The 24,196-nt window shown below is 28.8% G+C and overlaps 3 protein-coding genes across 5 annotated transcripts; all 3 read left to right on the top strand.

Moving 5' to 3' along the window:
• Nucleotides 1-737: 737 nt before the first annotated feature.
• On the top strand, nucleotides 738-11,193 carry LOC126768304 (uncharacterized). 3 transcript variants are annotated; one of them, XM_050486319.1, is made up of 4 exons: nucleotides 738-865; nucleotides 1,176-1,316; nucleotides 2,725-3,182; nucleotides 10,950-11,193. In XM_050486319.1, exons 2-4 carry the CDS (start codon nucleotides 1,296-1,298, stop codon nucleotides 11,107-11,109), a joined length of 639 nt encoding a protein of 212 aa, XP_050342276.1. In that variant the 5' UTR covers nucleotides 738-865; nucleotides 1,176-1,295; the 3' UTR covers nucleotides 11,110-11,193. The 3 variants fall into 3 exon arrangements, with proteins under 3 accessions (XP_050342276.1, XP_050342275.1, XP_050342274.1); XM_050486318.1 differs by having other exon boundaries at nucleotides 796-952; XM_050486317.1 differs by having other exon boundaries at nucleotides 797-1,045.
• A 390-nt stretch (nucleotides 11,194-11,583) lies between these two features.
• Nucleotides 11,584-13,765, top strand: LOC126768375 (larval cuticle protein LCP-30-like). The gene is made up of 3 exons (XM_050486399.1): nucleotides 11,584-11,598; nucleotides 12,939-13,189; nucleotides 13,417-13,765. Exons 1-3 carry the CDS (start codon nucleotides 11,584-11,586, stop codon nucleotides 13,763-13,765), a joined length of 615 nt encoding a protein of 204 aa, XP_050342356.1.
• A 7,604-nt stretch (nucleotides 13,766-21,369) lies between these two features.
• Nucleotides 21,370-22,446, top strand: LOC126768303 (larval cuticle protein LCP-22-like). Its single transcript, XM_050486316.1, has 4 exons — nucleotides 21,370-21,416; nucleotides 21,539-21,939; nucleotides 22,016-22,187; nucleotides 22,309-22,446. Exons 1-4 carry the CDS (start codon nucleotides 21,405-21,407, stop codon nucleotides 22,408-22,410), a joined length of 687 nt encoding a protein of 228 aa, XP_050342273.1. The 5' UTR covers nucleotides 21,370-21,404; the 3' UTR covers nucleotides 22,411-22,446.
• Nucleotides 22,447-24,196: the final 1,750 nt, after the last annotated feature.

Raw genomic sequence — 24,196 nt, 5'->3', positions numbered from 1 at the left:
TAATTTATTTTGTAACCCACAAAATAGATTTTAATTTTATAAAATTTGTAAACATATTTTTTGTCTCACATCTATATATAAAAGTTTTAAGCTAGTGTTTCATGTTAAGCACAACCATAACGGATAATCATCTATTTTAAAAGAAAGCCTGTCAGGTAAGTCTTTAAATAATATATGTAGATTATTTAAGAACTAAGATTAATTTGAGGTCGATTCTTAGGTCTCCACATCATGTTATTGGAATTTTTTAGGATCATTGCCTTACATTTAACGGAATTTCGCCGTCAATATTAGATACATTATCTTACCTTATCGATTATGACGCTCCTGTCAAACTACTTAAAAATACAACATCAGCACATCTTGGTATTATAAATAAGAAATTGATTTGATACACATCTCTGTCTATTTTAATCTTAAACCGTGCAGTGTGTCTTCCAAATTGTTTGAGTTCATGATGTTTTGACATTTCAAATTATTTCGTTTTGTCTTATTTTCATTCTCGTTAAAATGTCACATGTGTACCGGATGTGAAGGCTACTGAAGTAGGTGAATTGATCTTTTATCTAACTTTTAATTATGTACTGTAGATGCATAGCCATGAAGATTGCTACTTTTATTATGTTAAATGGAGGAATATGTACAAGCGTGTCATATTAGCGTAATTAGATGAATAATTTATATGTTAATACGTAATGTAAGGTCATCAGAATGCAGCATCTCATTGCCTATAATGTTGCCTTTTATGACGGCTGATTTTTATTTTATGCAAATCGATATGTGAAGTAGCTTCTCATACATTCAAATTATGAGAATTACGACTCTCTTGTAAGTCGGTCGTCTCGAAGCTACCTGTGTCCATCGGGTATGGTTAAATTAAAAAATTGTGTCGAGTTTAATTGATATAGTGCAAAAGTTAGTGACAACAACATCAATACAATATATCGCATAGGTATTTGCTGGTAGTTGTTATAATGTCATGAGCTATGCTAATTCTTCTACCTGACCTCGTCACACTTGATTTTAGGATTCTGATCCACTTTTGGTATGTCTCGAACAAAATTTATTATACATCTAAATGTTAATGAAGGCAATGAGGAATGAAATATTTTTGATCAATATTGGCTGTTATCTGAGAAAAATACTGCTTACTTATGACACATTATGTGATCTAGTTTCAGATCCAAAACATAACCTGTCGAGTAAACAACTTGTACCGGTCGAGGCGTGAAAAAACTATTATTAGAAAAAAAAAACATTTATTGGATCTTACAGAACAATACCATTTTGGAAAAATGCAACTGGTTGGAACATTCGTAAGTATTTATTACATTACCATTTAATTAATTAAAATGCGTGCTTTTTATTTGTTGTATTATTTTCAAATAGATGTATTGTTTGTTAAAAGTTTTATCATATAATAGGATTTTATTAAAAGTCTCGTATATTTAGAATATAAATAAATAGAGTACTTTTACTCTATTTTTTAAAAAATTAATATGTTAAATGTATTTAGTTTTAATTGATTTTCATGTAATTTGGATGCTTTAATTGTATATGTATTTTTTGTATTCCAAGGTTATGTTTAGGAATCCTTTAAGTCAAGACGGGCTGTGGGAAATTTACTAGCTGATGCTTTATTTTTTTACTTTATGTAGTTATTTCAAAATATTATTTTTATTCCTACAATAATCTGATATCTTTATTATCATTATTGTCTTGCCCTTATTCAATTTACTTGAGGTTAGCGCAGTGTGTACACTGCAAGAAAAAGGGGCTCAGATTTTTCTGAAAGATGTTCTTGCTGGGTCGGCTTCCCGCCTCTAGGTCACGGGTTGTTGTGACGCTTAGTGCATGTGATATTGACGGAAGCGATTCATACATTTTCCTTTAATTGACTTACTATACTCAATGGCGACAATGGCCACCCCATTTTCACCATTGAGTGTATTCTCTATTTTACTCTACTAGAAAATATAATATAATAATCTAATTACGTTTCTCATGATATATCAAAATGAAAATGTCAAGAAAGAAATAATTCAAGTTTTAAAATATTTTTTGTAAATAGTATTATTATTTTGAGATCTTTAATTTAGAGTTTGGGACTCATATTTGGAATATCATAGAATCAAACTTTTTAAGCTTTCTCGGGTCCACTTGGTATTTTCTTTTTAGGGCTTGTTAGATACAGGCAGAATAAAAAATTACGGAGAGTTCACGTCTGGTACTTGTCACTAGATTTTGTGAGGGTTCACCGGGAGTTTATACGTATATCAATATATATTATTATTCCTGAGAACATTAATAGTCCCGTAGATTAATCTGCTATTTTTTGCACTAAATATTCAGTCTTTGTTAGTTCGTTTGCATTCATTTTATGTATGTTATTTTTGTTCTTGATTGTTCTAAATTATATTTACTAAGTAAAGTTATTATTATAACAGAAGATTAAGGAGCATCATAATTTAATTGACCTTTCATCTTTTCATTTATTTAAATGAAACGATCGTTTAGTCGATTCGTTAGGAATTTGACAGCATGAATAGTAATTTATGTATAACTCACATAAATGTGTTACCAACACAATATATTATGAAATAAAACATAATAATCAGAACAAAAATACTACGTGTCAAGTAAGTGTTGCACTTAATGTTACGAAAAAATGTGAAGACTGTATTAAATATGATTATAGAAACATATTTATGAATGTAATTTCAGGCGTTCGTGTTATCAATATGGGCAGTTGTTCAATGTTCACCATTCGACGATGGAAAATACAGACATCAAACATACGACTATTATGACGATGGAAAATATTATAGACCTTTAACCGAAGGCAAATACGTTCCAGGAGATGAAGGCAAATACACTTACATCTACCAAGAAGGCGTGTACCCTTACGATGGTACATACAAACATTTAGGACGTGGAGACTCCAATGATTATATCGGTTATCAAATATATGCTCCACGCTACCCCTTCTTACATAGCGTAATAAAAGCGCTTATTAGTAAATTTGTGTCGCCGGACAGCCTCGGTATTAAGGATGGTATACTTGGGAGCTCGAGTTTTAATGACTTTGATAAGATAAAATCTGAGAAAGATGAGAACGAAGTCGCTGTGAAGTGTAAAGTAATTGATTCCGAATCTAAAAATACTACGGAATTTGTGACGCAGTAAGTACTACCTATTACTGTTAATAGAATTTATATCCGTTAAAAAAACCCGCAAAATAGTAATATTGTGTTGGTTTAAATTGTGAAGCCACTGTATTTACAGAAACAACTGATATAACATAAATCTTAGATTTTATATTTGGTAGCGTATTGAAATATAAAATATGGTATATTTTTCTAACACCTTCCACATTGACAATTGTCTATGAACGAAAGAGAAAACTTACCATCAGATGACCTACTCACTAGTCTTCCTCATTTAAGTATTATATGAAAAAAATCTATTAATGTCATTAACTTTTTATCGAGGCTTTAACGTGGTATGCGAAATGCCCCTCTACTTTGTTGCTATCATCCGTTACTAGTTGGTTGACCTTTATATGTTCCGGTTCGAGGTCACTGTTCGAGGTTTTTTCGAAAATAAATGATAAAATAGAGCAGCATTTTTCCTATTTTTCAGATATTATGATGAATGTATATTAGACGCTTATATGTTTAATTATAACCGGTTAAAGTAAATGATCTTAGGTCCGTGTCAAAGGTATATTTATAATTAATAAAGTTTTTATTATGAAGTGAGTATAAAATATGTATCTAATTGTCATTTGCTTGAAAATGACAGATCATTTGCATGCCAATAAAAGCTATTTTCATTAATTAATTTAATATTCTATAGAACATAGAAGCGTCACGTACCGGTTTTCTATTTTGAATGCATTTCAAGCAAATTCCATAATAAAGCTTGTAGAAGGATCCTGTTGAGATTATTTTAACTAACTGATTTAATTATAAGCGAATAATATTTTCGCGGAATTCATAATAAATTATTGGAAATGTTCCAGCCGTATTCATTTTTAATTTGAATAAGGATGAAGTTAATTGTAAGTAATTATATTTCCTTGAATATAAATAATAAGAGAAGCGGGAAATGTATTTAATTAATTTATGTAGAGACGACGAAGCGAGATAGTCTAGTAGATGGTACACGTAGATCTTAACTGGACATTTCTGGTTCAAAATCAAAGAGCTTCTCAGTTTTTACGTATTAAATTTTCTTAATTTTGGTTACGGTTAATATTATATAGTACAAGTTGGAATTAGGCGAGGTGAATATCCACAATCTTTTAATAATTTAGGTTGTCTATAGCTAGTCTATCCAATACTAATTAGCAATATACCTTTACGCACGCCTATTAATGATATATTTTGAAACGATTTAAATAACAAAGGGTTTATAATATTCTATCTATATTTTTAAAGATCTATGTATGCCCTCAATTCCTTTGACTTCTATTTTGTTAAAAATGCTTACTACTTGATAAATCAATCGAGAAAACACTTGATAATTTTTACAAAATTTATTTGTAATAAAAATAGTTTCAATAAATAATAATAATATATCAAATATTTGTTGAATTTATAACACATACTGTGTTAGAGAAGCGTTTAGGTTGAGAGAAAAGTGTAATATACCTTTTTGTAAATCAGATATCTGATATCGTATTTAGCTTTATTTTAAAAACATAAACATAAACGGGAGGAATCACAGAATGCTATTCGCTTACTGTTTGATTTGATACTTTTTAATACTTTTTATACTGTTTGATACTTTTTGATTTATCTTAAACTTTTTATTGCTTAGAGCACGAAACGCGTTTGAATAAGCTGAAACTTTACATATTAAAGTTCTTGATCTCGTTGCATCATATTTAAGTTTAATAATTTAGCAAGTAATTTAATTTTTTTAAGTTTTCATTAGCGGAATTAAGAATTTTGAAAATTCGTTACACATGGATCAATTTTTTTTTAAATCAAAGGTCTTTCTTTGTTGGTAAAATTATTAGTATTTCACGTTTTTTTCCAATAAATAATATCTTAAGAACTTAAATGTTGTTAACAATAAATTGAGTATATCATGATAAAAGTAAATTTCACTATTCATAGTTACATATTTTTTTCATTATCAATGATATTTTACACGGCTACTCCGCTTCTAAACAAGACAGGAATGATCAAAAGAAACGCTCATGAAAATAACGTATCACCTTTAGTCGATTTTACTCATTTGACGAGTAAAATACGAAGTGAGCTCTTACAGCTTTCACTGCTGGAATTTCTGGTCACAAGTCAAAGTGAAAATTTAATATATTTTTTTAATAAAAATATTTTTTAACAATCAATATTAGTTTATTGGTTGTAAAAAAAGTCTTATCATACATACAGAATTGAGAGAAGAATGAAAGAAGAATTGAAGAGTTTTAATCATTCATTTAATATTGTAACGTCAAAGAAACATTGTAATTTGCTTTAGCATTTATGTAAGCTGTGTTATGTTCTGATACGTTGATATATTTAAACATTATTTAGGTAATAAATAATATTTAAAGGTTTAATTAACGGTTATACTTCAACAGTTTTACAATATACTTAACAAACAAATTATAAATTTATTTTTAATTATTTTTGTAACGTTAGTTATAATCTAATCATAAATAGTATTATTATAATATAATAGAACATATAAATTAGCACTAAATATTAATAATATAGAATATACGTAAGTCAACTATTACACTTTAATCGTCATTTATTAATTTCTTTTTTAAATTCGTCGTCGTCGTCATGTGTCAGTCGGGTCTGGGTGTTTATACTAGAAATACGCTCAAGACTCGGTAGTTACTTTGTTATTTAAATTACAATACATACATACATACATACATAATATCATTAGTGTAAAGGAAAAAGCAGCATTTTGGCAAAAGTTATAAATCACAGGATTCGGTTTTTTTGCATCGATCAATGCAGGTTTCAAACCAACCCGAGCATTTTTTGGCGCTTTGTGTAAAAATCAGAAATAACGCCTTTAGTTACTTTTAAGACACAAGTCAGTATCACTTTTTTGGGTTTTTATGCAGAATGTTTTAAATTTTTGCTTTTTGAATTTCATTGTTGATCTTTCATTGTTCACTGTTGATTTCATTGCTAATCTGTCTATTAGCTGGGATAGAAGTTTTAATATTTTTATATTCCTTATTTTCCTTACCCACCGTAACAGCCTGTGAATGTCCCACTGCTGGGCTAACTTTTCTCCTTTTTTGAGGAGAAGGTTTGGAGCTTATTCCACCACGCTGCTCCAATGCGGGTTGGTAGAATTCACATGTGGCAGATTTTCAGTGAAATTAGACACATGCAGGTTTCCTCACGATGTTTTCCTTCACCGTAAAGCACGAGATGAATTATAATCACAAATTAAGCACATGAAAATTCAGTGGTACTTGCCCGGGTTTGAACCCACGACTATCGGTTAAGATTCACGCGTTCTTACCACAGGGCCATCTCGGCTTTTACCCAATTACCTTTATTTTATTAACTTGAAAGTTAATAAAATACGGGTAATTGATTTTTAAAAAAAAATCTCTGATTTGACACGAAGGTAAAGCTAACAAAATACCTAAAACCTTAGCGTAGCATAGCTTATTTGCAACATAGAATGTAGCTAAGATGTCTATATAATAAAATAAATAACAGCATTTGACTTTGACAACTGCTTATATTCATATTTTGTATTTTGCAGTATATTTGATATTATGGAAATCCTAATTATTTACATTGTATAAAAAAATATACAGAGTGTACAATACTCATAAGTTTCGTAAGTAAATAATAAACCGAAACGAAAAATTGAATAACTTTTAAAGTTTATATTTCTCATGGCTTTAAAATCATATTGTACACGTAAAAACGTAATTTCCTTCAGTAAATCACAACAATATTTGTAATTGAAATTATTTGTAAATACAATGTTCTGAGAGGTAAGTTGTTACTAACCAATATTGAAGGGTTTTAATTGATCGTAAATTATGTGATTATTTAATATAAGCTGTTATTAAGCTAAACAAATGTTTTTCACACTTAAAATATTTAAAAAACTAACTGTTTAAATCACTTGAGTTTATAGGTATGTCTGTCATACCTACGTAATTTGTACTCTATTTTTATGTGCTTTATTTTTGTACTATAATTCATTTCGTGCTCGCGATGTTGTAATATAATCTGCATTGGAGCAGCTTGGAGGAATAAGCTGCAAACCTAATAGATATCCATATAGAGCTTCTCGTTATGTATAATTTCAAAATGGCTCCTTTGCTTTTAAATATACATAACTACGCGTATCCTGACACGAACTTATTCGAATTATTTATTTTGTATCATTTATTTCCCAAAGTTATCCGGATAATTTCCTTAGATATATAAACGTACAAGTTTATGGAGTTTTAAGAATGTGATCATCACAAATCATGAATCGTATTTATTGTATTTCATTAATAAATAAATAGAATAGTACAATTTGTATAAGTAATCATTTAACATATGAGAATATATGAATATTTCGCCAGAAACAATTTTTCAATATAAGTTATTCCTCATTTATATATTTTCCCCAGTTGCCGATGCAAGCCGATGGTATATTCCATTAGTAATGTCTCAAGAATCTCCTCTTTTTACCCTTTGCTCGCGACAACGAATTACTTTCGCGTAAACAAATATAAAATAAGGGAACTACTTCCTAGATTTTCCGTTTGCTATATCAACAATTATGCGCCTTCCATACAATATGTCGTATTTAGTAGTTAGTACTGATTTTTTTGAATAAAAATCATCCTAAGCGTTAACATCCATATTTCCGGCTTGAAAAATTATGAACTTCCAAAGAAACGTTCATCTTTTATTAAACTCTCTGAGGGGATGAATTTTCAAAAATCTTTCCTTAGTGCTTACCTTCAAATCCAATCCAGATCCAAATCGAATTTCTGTGTAAAATATCACGTGCTTCTGCATCCAAAGACTTACACTGTTTATTGTCTGACCGTCAAGTCCGTAAGTGTTCCAGTTTTATTAAGTAGATTACATACATTTTGCTACGCATCCATTTATCATATGTATATATGTAATGTGTGTGTGGCTAATATTCCTTTTCTCATAATATTTATCAAAAATATATTTTTATCTTTATGTGTTCAATGAATTTATATTAATTCATCGTTATAAGTAGGTTTCGTTCTTTTCCATTAAACAATTTAAGGTAAGCAGTTATAAAATAGCGATGATTATATGATCAAGTATCATAAAAAATATTGATAGCGACCTTGAATCCAAATCGTTAAGATATGAGTTCGTGGGACATTAGAGCAGTTTAAATTATTCCTTTTACTTTTACTACTTATTTTACGTCTCTTAATTTAATTATTAGATAATTAATATATGATTAAATATTAAGTTTGTAATAAGATAATAATTTAAATCTTATAGATAGCCCAACGGTATACGCCTAGCGATGGGAATGTTGATCGATGCGGGGATTTAAGATTATTTTACTTAGCTGCTCCAGTAAGAATTGCTGGAGCAGCTAAGTCACGACAATAGCATCGTGACTACTCTTAATACAATACAAGCTTAACTGTAATTGATAATCATTCTATTAGAAATCAGCCTCAGAATCTGAATCTTCTATTTAAAAAATAATAATATGAAAGAATTTTTGGTTCTCCATGTGAAATCAAATGCGAACGGATTAGTTTATAAAACCTAACAAAAATCATTACACTTGAATTTAAATAACATTAAATTATGTGTTTTTTACTATGCTATAACGTTATTGACAAAAAAAAACGCATTACACTTTTGATAACTCGTTCACTGTGATTTTCAATTTTCTGACTTCTCGTGTTGCTATTTTGACCCTTGACATTTTTTACTTTACGGATGCAGCGTTCAAACGATGTCTTCAAATAGGTAGGATCATAAAATAAATTATACGCTTTTTATTTTTTATTTTTTATTTTATTAATCTGAAATGGCCATTATAATTTAGTAGTTGAAATAAAACTGAGCTGTGAATTATCGTATATGTTATGTATATAAACATAACAAATTCTCAGGTCATTAGAAAATACCCACCTGATAGTAAGCGGTTAACTACATCCATAGAAACTGGCAGAAGAAGTATAAAACATTGCAAACATCGCTAATACATCGCCAACTTTCAGATTTAAGATGTTGTATCCATTGTGCCTGTAATAACACCGTATATGCGTGTTACATATAAATGAGTGGACAATGTCTTTTACAAACAAAATATTTGTTGTTCTAATATACAGCCGTATGCGGTCATAATAATAGCAAAAAAGTTCGTATAAAATCTCGTCAATATGGAAATACTCATTGGTCAATGATAGTTTGTTAATGAAATATAAATTATGATATAAAAAATCAATCTATGCCCTATTCCAATCGGAGAAGGAGTAAACAAACCTGAGATTTACAAATTGCATGCCATTTGCTAGATGTTCTGCTGTATTATGAACTATAAACAGTTCTTGATTAATTTACCTTTATTTATAATACAACATTATTCCAATTAACTAGTTAAACCCACAATAATTTAACATTTAAAGTTCCGATTACAGCTTCGCCGATATTGAAAATGCCAATTTGTTGTGAATCCATAGTGAATATTATAGAATTTTTAAGATTTCGACCAATAATATCACCCCAATTCGGTGTCATAGTTGTTTATTTGGCTTTACTCCTCTTGTGGTTGGAATAGGCTTATAGATTGACCAAGAATGTAATGTGTTTAGTTTTTTTAAGGTTTTTAATCTAAATTTGTGTTAAAAATGGCAGTTTATAAATATCTAATAAATTTGAGAATTTAAAGTAATTTTATCAAAACAAAATTAAAAATATATTTTATACGAGTAATCTATTACAAGCTTTTTTGATTGATTCCTAACTGTATTTTATAATGAGTGATAGGACAAAACATTATTATAATTATTTATAAACATTAAAATTTTCGCTTCTAAAATATTGTGAAAGTAATAAGCCTTTTCATATATTTCTGTTTTAGTTAAACTGATATCCTGATAAATTTATAAATCACAAAGTAAAACAGACAGACAATCAAATAATAAATAACAATCCTTTATTAAAAAATAAATCTATATAAACAAAATCAAAATATATAGCTAGTTTGTTATTCGTAATTATCTGAGTTTGTTTTTTCTCTTCTATATTATAATGAAATATATTCTAAATAATTCTTATGTAAATTAAAAAACCACACCAAGTAAAAGGCGTGGTTTAATTACTTGGTAGGCTTGGTAGTGGCTGGATGATGGTTTTGTTCAAGTCCGTCTGGGTACCACCAAAATGTACATACATATCAGATATTCCATCGCCAAACAGCATACTTAGTATTGTCTTGTTCCGATTTCAAGTGTGATTTATCCAGTGTAACTACATTCACAAGGGACATAACATTTTATTTCCCAAGGTTGGGGGCGCATTGAACTTTGTAAGGAATGGTTATTATTTCTTACAGTGCCAAAATCTATTGTTGGTAATGATCATTTGCTTGCACGCCAAACCATTTATATTATTGAATGTATTTTATAAACAAGAAAATACATAAAAAATATTACCGATGACTTTAATAATGAAATGTAATTTAAAATAACTACTGTAGAAATCGTGGTAAGGATGGTAGTAGGACATCCTCATTGATCCTCATATTCGATTCTCTGGACCAAAAATAAACAGATGATAGGAGGCCTCCCTGTCACCAGTAAAGGTAGTAAGATTTAGTGTGATATGTTTTACCCCAAGGGCCAGTATTTTAATTCTAAGCAGCCTAAAGATAATAATTTGGTTTAAGATTCGAATTAATTGATTTGGGTGTGATAATATATTTTTAATTTGTTTCAGATATCCACCCTACCTAAATTTAAGCAAGGGAGAAAAATTAGGAACGTTTTATAACTTCAAAGGAAGTAAAGTTTTAAGTACTGTGAAAAATTCTTTAAACAATAAATTAAAATTAGAGTATGAAGTTTTCGTTAGGATTGTTGAAGATGTGAGCCAGTGATATATATTTATGTTAATTATGTTGTATAACTCTGATTACTCGTGATGCCCGCGAAACCTAAATTATAATAAACTATTCGATATATTTACTTTGTTTTATTAAAATCCTGTTATTTACGTACAGGTAATTCTTGTAAGGGCGGAACAGCATAACTATACCTCTCAGTTTTTCAATTATATTCGTAAAGGTGCACAGTTGCCGGAATATATGTTCTATTTATTATTTTTGCAGAACTATCGATATTTTTGATATGGGCGCGGCTAGTGGCGTAACACCCCACACACTATTCCAAATAAGTGTCTTTCAATGTCACCTTAGAAAACAATAAATTGCTTTTTCTACATATTTGGAGCTCTGATTCTTGCATTAAGTAATCTATTTTAGAATTCGATCATTGTATAAAATCAACTGATGGGTTGATCGGACTACCATTGTATTTGTAGTTGGAGTATTGTAAGGTGTTGTAAGGACAAAATGAAGGCTGTCTTGGTAAGTAGTCAAATAATTATATTTTATATATAATATAAGTGACAGAGAGTAAAAATCGTTGTATGTTACGTTAGTAAATAGGGCAAGAAAATGTTGGATTTATATTAAATTTTATTTAACCATTAATAAATATGATTTGTAAGCATTCGTTTATATTATAGTATATTATAGTATAGTAAGGTATTGAAATGGATTATAAATTGTTGTATATTTTTCTGCTATCGTAAAAGCTTAGTTGATTATACTGCATTATTTTAATCAAAACTGCCTCGTTGGTCTAGTGGCCGCAGACAGAGGTCCTGGGTTCAAATCCCAGATCGGGCCAATAAAAAGTTTTTAAGTTTTTCTATCGAAAATTCTCAATAGCAGTCCAGAGTCTGAAAGTTGGAACTCTTTCCGGTAGTGTCGTATTGTCGTCCCATCGGATGAGATGAAAGAGTTAGGGAATAGAGCTCTATTAATTATATATATAATTTATATAATATAGCGTATGTCCTGCGCAGTTGGCTAATCTCTCTTGAGATTGGCCGCGGACGAAATCGGTCTAGAGGACTATTATTATTGTTATTATTTTAATCAAGATATATTTTTAGAAATACTTTTCTTAGACTCTTTTTTTTCAATTATAAGTATATTAAAAAAGAAAGATTTCTAAATGCATCATGAACAAAATATTACCTTAATGTATTTTTTTCCTATATTTGTTATATACCTAAAGATTTCGTTGCGGCTTGGACTTTCAATTTTATTAATTATTATTTTTTCTTATATTACCGGCCATATGTTATTTTATGACGCACATGTTATTTTAAAATTCAACTAGCCACCTAAATTAATTAGGCCCTTAAGATACCATCCTGTGACGAACAGACGAACTATACTTTGGAAGCAAGTTTAAGTATTTAATATGAATAATCTTATTTTCTTTGAGTTATAATATACTAATCACATTATAAAAAAATGCAGTCGTAAGTAGACCAGTAAACATTTATAATAAATACTTGAAATATATGTAAAATAATCTAAATTCATTGACCGATACCTTTAATAATAACAAGCAAATTCTAACACTAATTCATTTTATTAATGAAAGTAAATGTTAAGTTAGATTCAGTATAGTAGATAAGAAACTAAGTACAATTTTCGGCTGTTACTATAAATTGTAAGAAATATTTCTTAAATACGGTTAAATTCAGTTAAATCTGAAAAAATGTATGGCGTGGTCGAATAAATGCAATGTTTTCATATAAAGTAAAATTTTGTTCAACAAGGAGTTCCATTTACTGAATACGTATACTGAGTTACATGCGTTTTATTTAATTTTATTTGTACTATTTCAGTGTGTACTTGTATCCATTGGCCTTCTAAGTTGTGCAAGGGCTGATGATGATGGCAGATATCATCCAGAACTGTATGGTGATAAATCAATCACATACAATCCAATAAACAATGGAAGGTTCGATTACAGACACAGGAGCAACTTTGGAAGAAGTGACTTGTACTACCCTAATCATGGGTACCAGCCATTGTATTCTCTAAAACCATATCAACAACTGTCTGCTCCATTTGAAACATACAGTAAACTTGCCAGGTAATTTAAGTATAAATTATGGATCACAGTAAAATAATTTGTTTAATTTTGAAATAAGAACTTCACAATTTTTTTACAAGCTATATTTATAATATTTGAGGCCAAAACAGAAAAATATCAACATTGTATTTTTGAATATATGCTTTATTTTTTGGAAAGGCGCTTAAATAAGTTATTGAAATATTTCCTTCGTTTCTAATGTCTAATTATTTGCCATTGTGTTCTAGTACAATTTCAAGTTCGACGGCACTCCCGCCAGTAGTCCGGGCTTCCACCGTACAACCACCTAATTACGTGTATGCCAAACATTATGGTAACGAAGGCTATGCTAGAATTATTGAACAAGACAATGATGTAAATGAAAATAGCTACCAATATAAATATAAGACCGAAAATGGAATAAGTGCTGGAGAGTCTGGAATTGTTGATCCTTCTGGTACAGTGGGGGGAACTCGTGTCTCCGGATTTTACGAATATGTTGGTGCTGATGGCCTCACTTACAGGGTTGACTATACCGCTGACGAAAATGGCTTCCATCCGACTGGGGCTCACTTGCCTAAGTTACATACGAATTAAACGACTAGTTAAGAAATTATGATTGGAAAATAAATACCGCATATGAATTTTAAAAGAAATTTTATTTTTAAGCCCCTTTTAATTATAATTTATTATTACAATGTTATTTTTTTTAACGTTTTATTAATTATTTAGAAGTAGACCTTTGGATAAGTTGCACAGCTTTTTTGAGGTTATATATTTCTTTTTGAGTTTTATGAGAACCTTATAAAGCCATAATAATAAAGCATTATTGATTTAATATTTGTAATATTATATGAGTTTTTAGATGATTCATATTGAAGTTATTTTATATCAAATCTGTAAAAATATATTATTGCTTAAAGCACATTACAGTATGTTTTTTTTCGTAGATTACGATCAATCTACGAAGCTACATGTAATAATTTGTTTATAGTATTTTTTTTACAATTTAGTACCTAGTCACACTGGACTTGTATAGCTTCATAATGCCTTTATAATCAATTCGAATCCAACAATACAAGTCTAAATTAGCAAAATTGTTGTGGCGACCGTGAAGTTGAAAAACTTGCAATCGTTCCTTGACATATATCAAGAAACGTCTCTGAATCATATGATTTTTTTTCCACGTGATTATTAATATTAACTATAAAAAAATCTAGGGAAATCATAAATCAATTTCACACGTTATCGCTAAAGTAGATTTACATTGCTTAACGTTTAATAATATGTAGCAAAACTTCGCATATGCTCGCATATTTTCAAATCCTGAACAAGTGTTTATATGTATAAACTTATCTGGGCTTATAAAAGAAAAATGCAATTTAAATATTTATTTAAATCAGGTATAAAAACATGTAATTAAGTAAAAAAAATTCGTAAGCACTGCACGCTGTTTCTAAATATATTGTACGGAGTAACATGTATTGGCGAAGAATTTAAGTGGGATAATAGAGGCACGATACAAGAACAGTTTTATTAAATTTCCAGTAGAAAGTTATTGGATCCTTCTTTTTGCCTATATAATCCTATGTTGTGGGGTTCCTCGGATGTTAAATATTCGTTTCGAAAATAATCTCGAAAACAAACATTAATATCGATATGACATGGCACAATACTATATAAAAATATATTATATACGTATAGTTAAAAGGTAATGCCAATAATTATACTTTTGTATATTGAGAAGTTAATTATTGTAACTTTTAAAAAATATTAGGAAGTCAGTACAAATAAAGTCAGTTTTCAAATTTTGATCTATCACATCTACATGTCCCGACGAAGCTATCTTACAATGTAACTAAGTGAGTAAACAAATTCAATCATGAACTCTATCATTATGTGAGTCTACAGAAATTTATATTTCTCTTTAATCTCCTGTTTCAATAGACAATAGCAGCCCATATTTATTATTTATATAATAATCGTCTTCTAAAAATATGCTGTTTAATACAAGCGTTATATGTAAACCCTTGCGATGCCAGGACGGGTATCTAGTAATAACACACTATAATATTTTCTAAAAATATAAAAACTGACTTCAAAATGTTACCTAAATGTATAATATAGGAATGTATTTATAATCCTCAATAAAAAAAACAATATACTACCAATTAAATTAAGACCCATCTTAGTAGTAGTTAGTCTAGATCAAAGGTCACGTCTGGGGCCACTTTTGAACTCAACGAAAGATGATTTATGAAAATTGTTTTATAAATAAAAGAGTTATACCTAAACATGCATAAAAATATACATTTAATATATACATACAAATTAAATTCCTACTCCATTTTTGAAATCGATTAAAAAAAAACTGTAAAACAGGCTTTAAATTTTAGTATCGATTTAAATTACTGAACGTCTCTCATGTCCGTTGAACAGGATATTCTGCATATAATGATAAAAATGAACAGTATATTGTAAAACATCAGTAAGAAAAAAAAAATAAGATCAAAAGTATTTCCGTGATAAAAAATATAAGCATCAAAATTTATAGATGTTATTCATTTACACATGTACCGAACAAGGATATTATTTAAATAATAAAGTTTAAAAATGTGTGTTTTATTTGAAACTGGTGCATAAAGTTAGTATTATTTAAAATTCCAATGCTAAGTTTTGAATTAATTTAACAAATATAACTGAAGCTTAGTATAAAAGATGAACTAAAAATTACAATATTTATAATATATAACACGTTCTTTTGAATGAAGTCTATAAATCATGAATTGGCATATAATTATTATAATACACCTTAAGAATGTAGATTGAATGAACGTTATTGCCTTTGTTTTCCGTAATATATTTAAATAATTAAAAATAGCGAATATTTTAAATAAACATCGAATTGGCACACACTGTTAGTAAAAAAAAAAAACTTAAAAGAGTTTTATTAAAAGTCTTAAAGATTGTGCATTATTAGGATTTCAAGTTAACTGATCTTATTCACTTAACTCATTATTTAAGAGAAACATGCGAGCAAATTGACCTGATATTGGTAAACTATCAACAAGAGGTTGTAAGCCGTGGCCTGTACAAAGCCATCACATACTTACAGTAGAAAAACTTAACCTAATTTTTGTATTACAAAAAATTTCGCATCTTCGGATTCTGGTCTTGTTAGTAAATTATGAAATATAAAAACGCTTTAATCAGTTGTAGGGACGTTATTAATTCGTTTCGAAGACATTATAGTCATAAACTAATAAACGAAGGACTGACAGCATCAACGACACTATAAATTTTACAGTTGGAAGGAACTTTTTCCTACGAGAAATATAAGTTTGTTGCTTGTAACCTTAGCCTATGAACTAGAAGAGTATACTGAAAATATAGATAAAACAATGGATTTTAATATAGAAATAACAATCCATGAATACTGATTATGTAAATCTTGATGTAGATGTAGATATTTTAAAATAAACTAATATCTAAGTGCAAAAGTTGGTTCTGTCGATTTTGATGAAATTTTGCCTATCTACGAAAATAGCTTGAATACTGGAGAATACTAACTACTAATTATGAGGTAAAGTTCAACATGGAATAATATATTTTGTAATAATTAAATAGAAACACTATTTCTTTTACTCTTAAGTGTAATTGAGTGCGTATATTATAAGAAGGAGGATCATTTCAAATTAGATGACTTTTTAACTATTACAATAGCAGCCAACATTTATTAATACAGTTTATTTGTATTGATATAATAGGGTAATTATTGAATCACTTCATATTTAAACAATTGTGAAACTAAAGTATAACATTTTTAAATAATATTTAATTAGAAAAATATTATAATAAGAAAATTATAAACAAAAATCTTTATTTACCAAAAACCAATTGACAAATTTGTGAATAAATCCGTTGGTACACTAGGCGTGGGTGCTGTTTTTTTTATTAAATATTGCGTATTTAATCTATGTTTTAAAATAATTAATATTTATGATACTGCATATTTAGTAAAGTCACCAACATCAATAGTGTGTTCAAATAACATATTGGACATTGCCATTTAACGTTTATACATGTATAGTAATAAGTTAAGTTAAATAAAACTGTAAAAAAGTATTGATTGTACGTATAGTAATTTGTTTTTTAACTTAATAAAAGTCTACAGGCATGTCGTCCATGCCTTTGGTTAATATTTATATTATTTTTGTATGTGTTTGGGAGCACATTAGTCTTTGTGTCCTTTGATTGGGCTACAGTAGTCTTGGTCATTGGCCATTGGTTAAAGACTGTTTGATATAACAGTAACAGTAATAGCCTGTTAATGTCCCACTGCTGGGCTAAGGTCTCCTCTCCCTTTTGAGGAGAAGGTTTGGAGCTTATTCCACCACGCTGCTCCAATGCGGGTTGGTAGACTGTTTGATATGCTGGCCTATAATATCTATGACAATTTAAGAAACAAATGAAAAACAATAAATAGCATATTATTATGTATAACTTTGAATATATACTCTGTTAGGGCTTGGATAGCCACATTTATACCTACCTCTTTGGTCTCGATGATACTGGTAGCACCAATTTCATACTTTCGTCGTTTCATGTGTAATATGCTCATTCCACAACAACTAAATATTACCTATTAAATATAACAGTCACTACGCTTAGACAGGTCCAATTGATGGAATTTCTCTAATAGTGTCAAATATATATGTATATAAAAAGACTGAAATGTTTACAAGTGTTTTTTTTAAAGAGCATCGTCATTGAATATGTAATGATACTGACAGTGAATTTATAAAAATTTGTAAATCACATTATCACACAGCATACACATTTGACAAACGAAGTCCACGGCAATACAGCTGCTTAAGAAGCCGGATAGGAGTAATAAAACTAATAATTTAAAAAAAAACAAAATAAGTATATATATATTTAAAATGAAAAGCTGCATATACATTATGCAGTCCAATTTACGCATATTTATAAAAATATATTTAACGTTACGCACGTTACGTGGAATATGGTGGAAAAATTAAAAAGAGGTTAAAAATCATGGTCACACGAGAATCGAGTTAGTAATATCCCGGTAAAACAGAAAAACTGTTTTAATTATTATTAATACAATATTATTTAAATTATTTAAATCACGAACCAGCATCGACAACTCATCTACAATTCTGAATAAATTTATCGAGTTTTGTTAAAATTTAATTTAAAAGCTATTTATAGGAGGCGTATCTTCCCCGTCTACTTATACGACAGACTAATAAAGTTTTAAAAAGTCGTCAAGAAATAGATTTACAAGTCTCAGATTTATTTATATTATATATTAAATATCACAAATACATGATAATTTAATAAATGTATCTTGTATGGTATATACACATATTATTTCTAGTACTATACCAAGTTTTTTTTTAGTACTTCAACCTATCGTTAGTAATACAACAATATTGTCTTTGTTTTTGTTTATAGTTTGAAAATAATTAAATAAATATTTTTTTTGTATTATAGTTCGACCTCGATACTTAAATAATTATATATTATATAATCGAAGTATTAAAAAGACTCAGTGACAACAAAATGTATGGGTGATAAAGATAAGGTTTCTTCCAAATATGGAATCTGTTTTAGCTCATTAATACAGATTTGGTTTTATTATGTCTATAAATTCAAAAACAGGATTGCGAATGTAACTATAGATCCGCTTAAATCGTGGAAAGAATTGTTTCGACAATTGAAATATTTTGAATAATAATAACAAATTTAGGTATAATACGTTATATTAAAACTATGGATATTAGTAATTTAAAATAAAATGTATAATTTATACATTCTTAAGATTTTCTATTTTATATAGTTGATTTTAAATGAGATTTAGATAAATGATAAATGGGATGGTTACTAATGACTTGTAATGGGCAGTTGATTATTTTGTTTTATTTAGTGTTAAAAAATTGTTCAAAGTCTTTTCAACTTAAACTACATATTAAATTAAATTGTTACACAAAATTTAAAATTTTACCTAAATCACATGACAAATATAAAAATATTGACCTTGGCAGTCAAAGGTCATTGATGAAGTATTCGTATGCTTGTTAAATGGAGTGTACTTTAATAACGTGTTTTGTTATTTTTAAGCCGCTTTTCTTTTGAATGTGAAACTATATTATTAGTAGTGCTTACTTGAAAAACAAATATAGTTTACATAGGAAATTTTGGATTAGGAAATTTTAGTGAAACTTTATTTTTTACTAAAATTATAAGAACAATAAGCGGAAAAAGACAGTTTTATGAACATGATACATTGGTTATGTCTTATATTCAGATATTTTATCTATTAATATACTTGTATATGTTTTTTATATGTAACAGAAAAAAACCTATAAGGATCATTGAATTATATTATGTTTACGGTCTCACTATATATATTATGTTAGAATCTGAACTATTTTCCTTTAAAAAATATTTAGGCAACAAAATATATAGGTACCTACTCGTATGTTTTTGTAAACCCTGTTCATGTCATATGCGTCTTGGGTGCAGTAATTAAATAAACAGTTCAAATAATAATCAATCAAACTGAAAATTAGTATATTAAGTATATTAATTAGTATATTAGGAATGAAATGTTAAAATCCCCATCGATCCTACGCCTGCTAAAGAAAAGGTAAGACAAAAATTATAGAATTTTCAATTATCTACAAAAATTGTTCATATACTTTTTTTCTTAAGTAAAAATAATAATAGTCAAGCCTAATTCCGATGATGTATACAGGTGGAGATAGATCTTGCATGTACTTGCAGGGGGAGCCGTAGCTGCTCTGAGAAATAATTATTTATAAACAATTCTGATAATTTTGTCACTTAAAAAAGGACAAAATATCCTTCTCATGTTCATATCATTGGGTACTGCACCCACAAACTGAGAAAAATCAATGGATTTTTTGTCTTATATTTTATTATATGAGTCATGACTAACTGTAGCTGGATTGTTTGAAAGAAATTTAAAAATATAAATGTGTATTTCTGGTGATGTAATGCAAATATCATAGATTATTTTTATTTAAAAATATAAGGTTAAATCATTTACATCAATATTTTGTATTATCATAATAATGTTGATTAATTTGATAAAAAAACAAACATTGACTTGAAAATTGAAGAAAAACTATTTACAAAGTTTCAGTTCATCCCTCCAATCAATGTAAGGCGCTTCTCCAATCAAACCCCGCTATTCAGCTTCGACAATTAATCTGATGTTTAAACAAGTAAGTAGATTGTAGTGCTTATGGCGCACAGGCTTACTTTCAATCTAACGGGGAAATGCATTCCACGTGGTCATGGTTATTATTAATTTTGATTTGAGTATAATTAATTAACTCCTGTAAGTATTGTCGTTATTTTAAATGTTTGTTAAATTAGCTATTTATGAATTGAATCACTTATGGAGTACCATATATAACAACTACACAAATTGATATAAAAAATCGTAAAATCTCTTGTCCTTTTATTTATTATGTTATTAAAGTTTACTTGGTTCTATGACGCATTTAAATAATATCAATCAATAAAAGTAATAAATTAAACAAAAATAAAAATTTGTGTCTTCTAAATATTCAATAAGGGATATGCGAGAGTATGACAACTTTAAGTTAGGTTTCCTTATGTCGATAATTGTTTTTTTCAGCTGTATGTCAATTTTACTTATGGTCTCAATTTTTTCAATTAATCGTCGTACTTATTCAATTAGTGTTTATTATTAACAGGTTTTACGATCTCGAAAAATTTCCTTCATTTAAATATACTATTTTTACAAACTGAAAACCCTTAGTAACAAATATCAAAGGTGCTTTAAATTTATTAACAAAAATATGCTTTAATTATTACTGCAATAATATTAAAAATATCACTATAATCATTGTCATCTTCTCATAATTTAAGTAAACAAATATTTTTGTAAATATAATTTAATATATAACTATAACACCTCAACAAAAGCTTTGAACATTAATGACCCCATATCGACCTTAAGAAACTTAACGACTAATATGTATAGACCAAGTGTTATTTTAATAAAAATTATTCGTTCTTAAAGCAAATTATTTAAATGTTATTGCAATTCGCCGCCCAAAGTGGGTGGTTCTATCGAAGATATATAAGCTCGCGCGGATTTTTTATCCGCATTCGAACTAGTTCAACGAAGCTAGACAATCATTAAAAACTAATAATGAAATTCGCCGTAAGTAATTTATTTATTTAAAAATATAAATATTAGGATCAACCAATGTTTATATTTTTAAAAAAACTTTCGTTGTTAATACGCTATATATTGGTACTAATTTTGAAAATTTTGTGATATAGGTGGTCATATTTGCTTGCGTGTTGGCCGCCGCCAACGCCCAATTTGGCCAAGCCAATCAGGGCCAATACTTCCCCCAGAGGGAAAACTACCAGTACAACAAATACAACCAGAACAACAGATACAACAACAACAACAACTACAACCGTTACCAAAACATCAAACCCTACAAGCCAATCGTGTCATCAACCCCCTACCCTCGTGTCACCTTCGCTGAAGCCAAAGCCACCGTTTCCCCCTCAGTGGTCAATGTAGTCAAACCCGTGGCACCCGTCTTCGTTCCCGCCGTTACCCCCGCTCCAATAGCCCCAGTGTCTGTACCCAGGGTTGTTGCTGACGCTCGCTCTGCTGAGACTCTTAAATACGGCAATGAAATCAACGCCGATGGTACCTACCACTACTTGTAAGTTTAATTTTGCTTTAAACGCATAGATATAAATAAATTAACACAAAAATTAAATTCATTAATTTTTTTACAGCTACGAAACCAACAACGGTATCGCCGCTCAGGCCCAAGGTACTCCACGTAACTTCGGAGGCAACCCCCCTGTAGTTCCCGACGTTGCTCAAGGTTCTTTCTCCTGGATTTCCCCCGAGGGTGAGGAGATCGCCATCACCTACGTCGCTGACGAGAACGGTTACCACCCAACTGTAAGTTAACCTTTATATAATATCTACTGACGATAATTTATTCCATGTATAACTATTTATATATCTATTGTATTATTTTGAGAATTTGTACTTTATTTAATGCAAAATATTTTTTCCTCAGGGTAACGCTATTCCCCAGCCACCTGCAATTCCCCCACAAATCGCCCGCGCTCTTGAGTACATCGCAAGAAACGCTCCCGTATCGACTGTTTACAAGAACTAAATCATTTTAACTTGAAAAAATACGAATTCTACCACCATGTCATTAACATTTTACAAAATATTAGCGTTAATTTAATGAATGTGTACAAAAATATAAATGTAATGTGATAAGCTTTAATGAGCTGTTCTATTTTTGCGATTTTAATAAAAACATAGATTTTTAAACCACTACAATATTACTTATTTTACATCCTTTCTTAGACATGATCGCAACATGTTACATATAAAATGAATTTGCAATTTAAAATTAATAAGTATGATATTTTAAGTTTAAACGTTTTAATATTTCTGTCATCATATTTTGTAATAATTTATGAATTAATAATTTGAATTATCGAATAATCTCCAATTAATGAGGATCTAATGTAACGGGGCTTCGTTTCTACTCCTATAGTAAATAACCACAACCCACTAAAGAAAAAGGGTTATAATTTATCATTTAAGACAAATTTGAACACGATGTTGCAAAAAATCTAATTCCTCTTAATATAAAAGACAATTTAAGTAAATGATGCGGTTGCTATAAATATTTACCAAATCAGAATTATTAAACAGTAACGTGGGTAGTATTATTGTATTTAGTACAATTATACTACCCGTTACTACGAAGTTAGTATAATACATAGAAGGGTTTTTTACCGTTTGTTTGAAGGGTTGCGAATTCTACTTGACAATCACTGTTACGAAATGTTGTATAGATGTAGTGACATCTGAGTTAAATTAATTTGAACAATGGCGCTGATGTTTGAAAAAGGACAACACTGCTAAAAACTGTAAGTGATTATTTAAGTGTTCATTATTTTATTACGAGCTTTGTATATAAAAAAATGTCTATATATTTATAATAACGATTTAAAAATTGAGTGAAATCATATATAAATCCTTAAGACCTTGGTTTAATTTAAAACAGCAAAATCATAACTTAAATAATTGTTATCAGTTTATTCTGAATTTCTGAAATTCTGATAATAATAAAATAAATTTATTTATAATTTATTTATTTTAAAAACATTTGGTTTTTAATTAAAAGCAAAGCAATCATTGAGTTCAAAATTTAGTAAATTGAAAAAAATAATGAGAATGAATAATCATGAAGGCGTTCTTGTCTGGACAATCAGATAAACATAATACTTGAATAACTAGATTTATCGTCAGTGACAAAATTAAAATAACTTTAGTGTAGTTACATTGAAATAATTTTATTAAATATATTAATAATAATTTTATATAATAATATAACTATTTAATATTTTGACGTTAATATATTAAAATATGCTACTAATATTCTATAAATGAATTAAATTAAAGAAAAATGCATTCTTTGACATGATGATATCATGATGCCAAATATTAAAATGAACTTTAAACTATATATACATACATTTCTAAGCTAAATAAAATAATATGGTACCAATGTCAATTTTAAGCAATTAAATGGTTTGTTTTCTATTATGATACCGCGTACATTAGGACACAATCGTTTCAACTGGCAAAAATCATATAAATTTATAAAAGAATAAAAGTTCCATTAAATATATTATTTAGTTCTATCTGGTGCCCGCGACTTCGTTCGCGAGAAAATTACTTTTATTGCGATAACTTGTTGTATATTGTATACTAATGTAGCAGAATTGCATCCGACACATGCGTGTTTCCTCGCGATGTTTTTCTGCACCGACGAGCACGAGATGAATAATAAACACAAATTAAACACATCAAAATTTAGAGAAATTATTGGTTAATCACGTGTTCTAGCCACTGAATCACCACGGTTCTAATTTTGGTTA

Source organism: Nymphalis io, chromosome 5 (genome assembly GCF_905147045.1).
Source record: "Nymphalis io chromosome 5, ilAglIoxx1.1, whole genome shotgun sequence".
NCBI lineage: Eukaryota > Metazoa > Arthropoda > Insecta > Lepidoptera > Nymphalidae > Nymphalis > Nymphalis io.
This window is presented reverse-complemented; position numbering and strand designations above follow the sequence as displayed.

Excerpts from the sequence above, each read along its gene's own strand:
- LOC126768304 (XM_050486319.1), top strand. The coding sequence starts at position 1,296 with ATGCAACTGGTTGGAACATTC. Across the intron at positions 1,317-2,724 it reads TGCAACTGGTTGGAACATTC|GCGTTCGTGTTATCAATATG; the intron begins GTAAGTATTTAT and ends ATGTAATTTCAG. Across the intron at positions 3,183-10,949 it reads ACTACGGAATTTGTGACGCA|ATATCCACCCTACCTAAATT; the intron begins GTAAGTACTACC and ends AATTTGTTTCAG.
- LOC126768303 (XM_050486316.1), top strand. Across the intron at positions 21,940-22,015 it reads GATGGTACCTACCACTACTT|CTACGAAACCAACAACGGTA; the intron begins GTAAGTTTAATT and ends ATTTTTTTACAG. Across the intron at positions 22,188-22,308 it reads AGAACGGTTACCACCCAACT|GGTAACGCTATTCCCCAGCC; the intron begins GTAAGTTAACCT and ends TTTTTTCCTCAG.
- LOC126768375 (XM_050486399.1), top strand. Across the intron at positions 13,190-13,416 it reads ACATACAGTAAACTTGCCAG|TACAATTTCAAGTTCGACGG; the intron begins GTAATTTAAGTA and ends ATTGTGTTCTAG.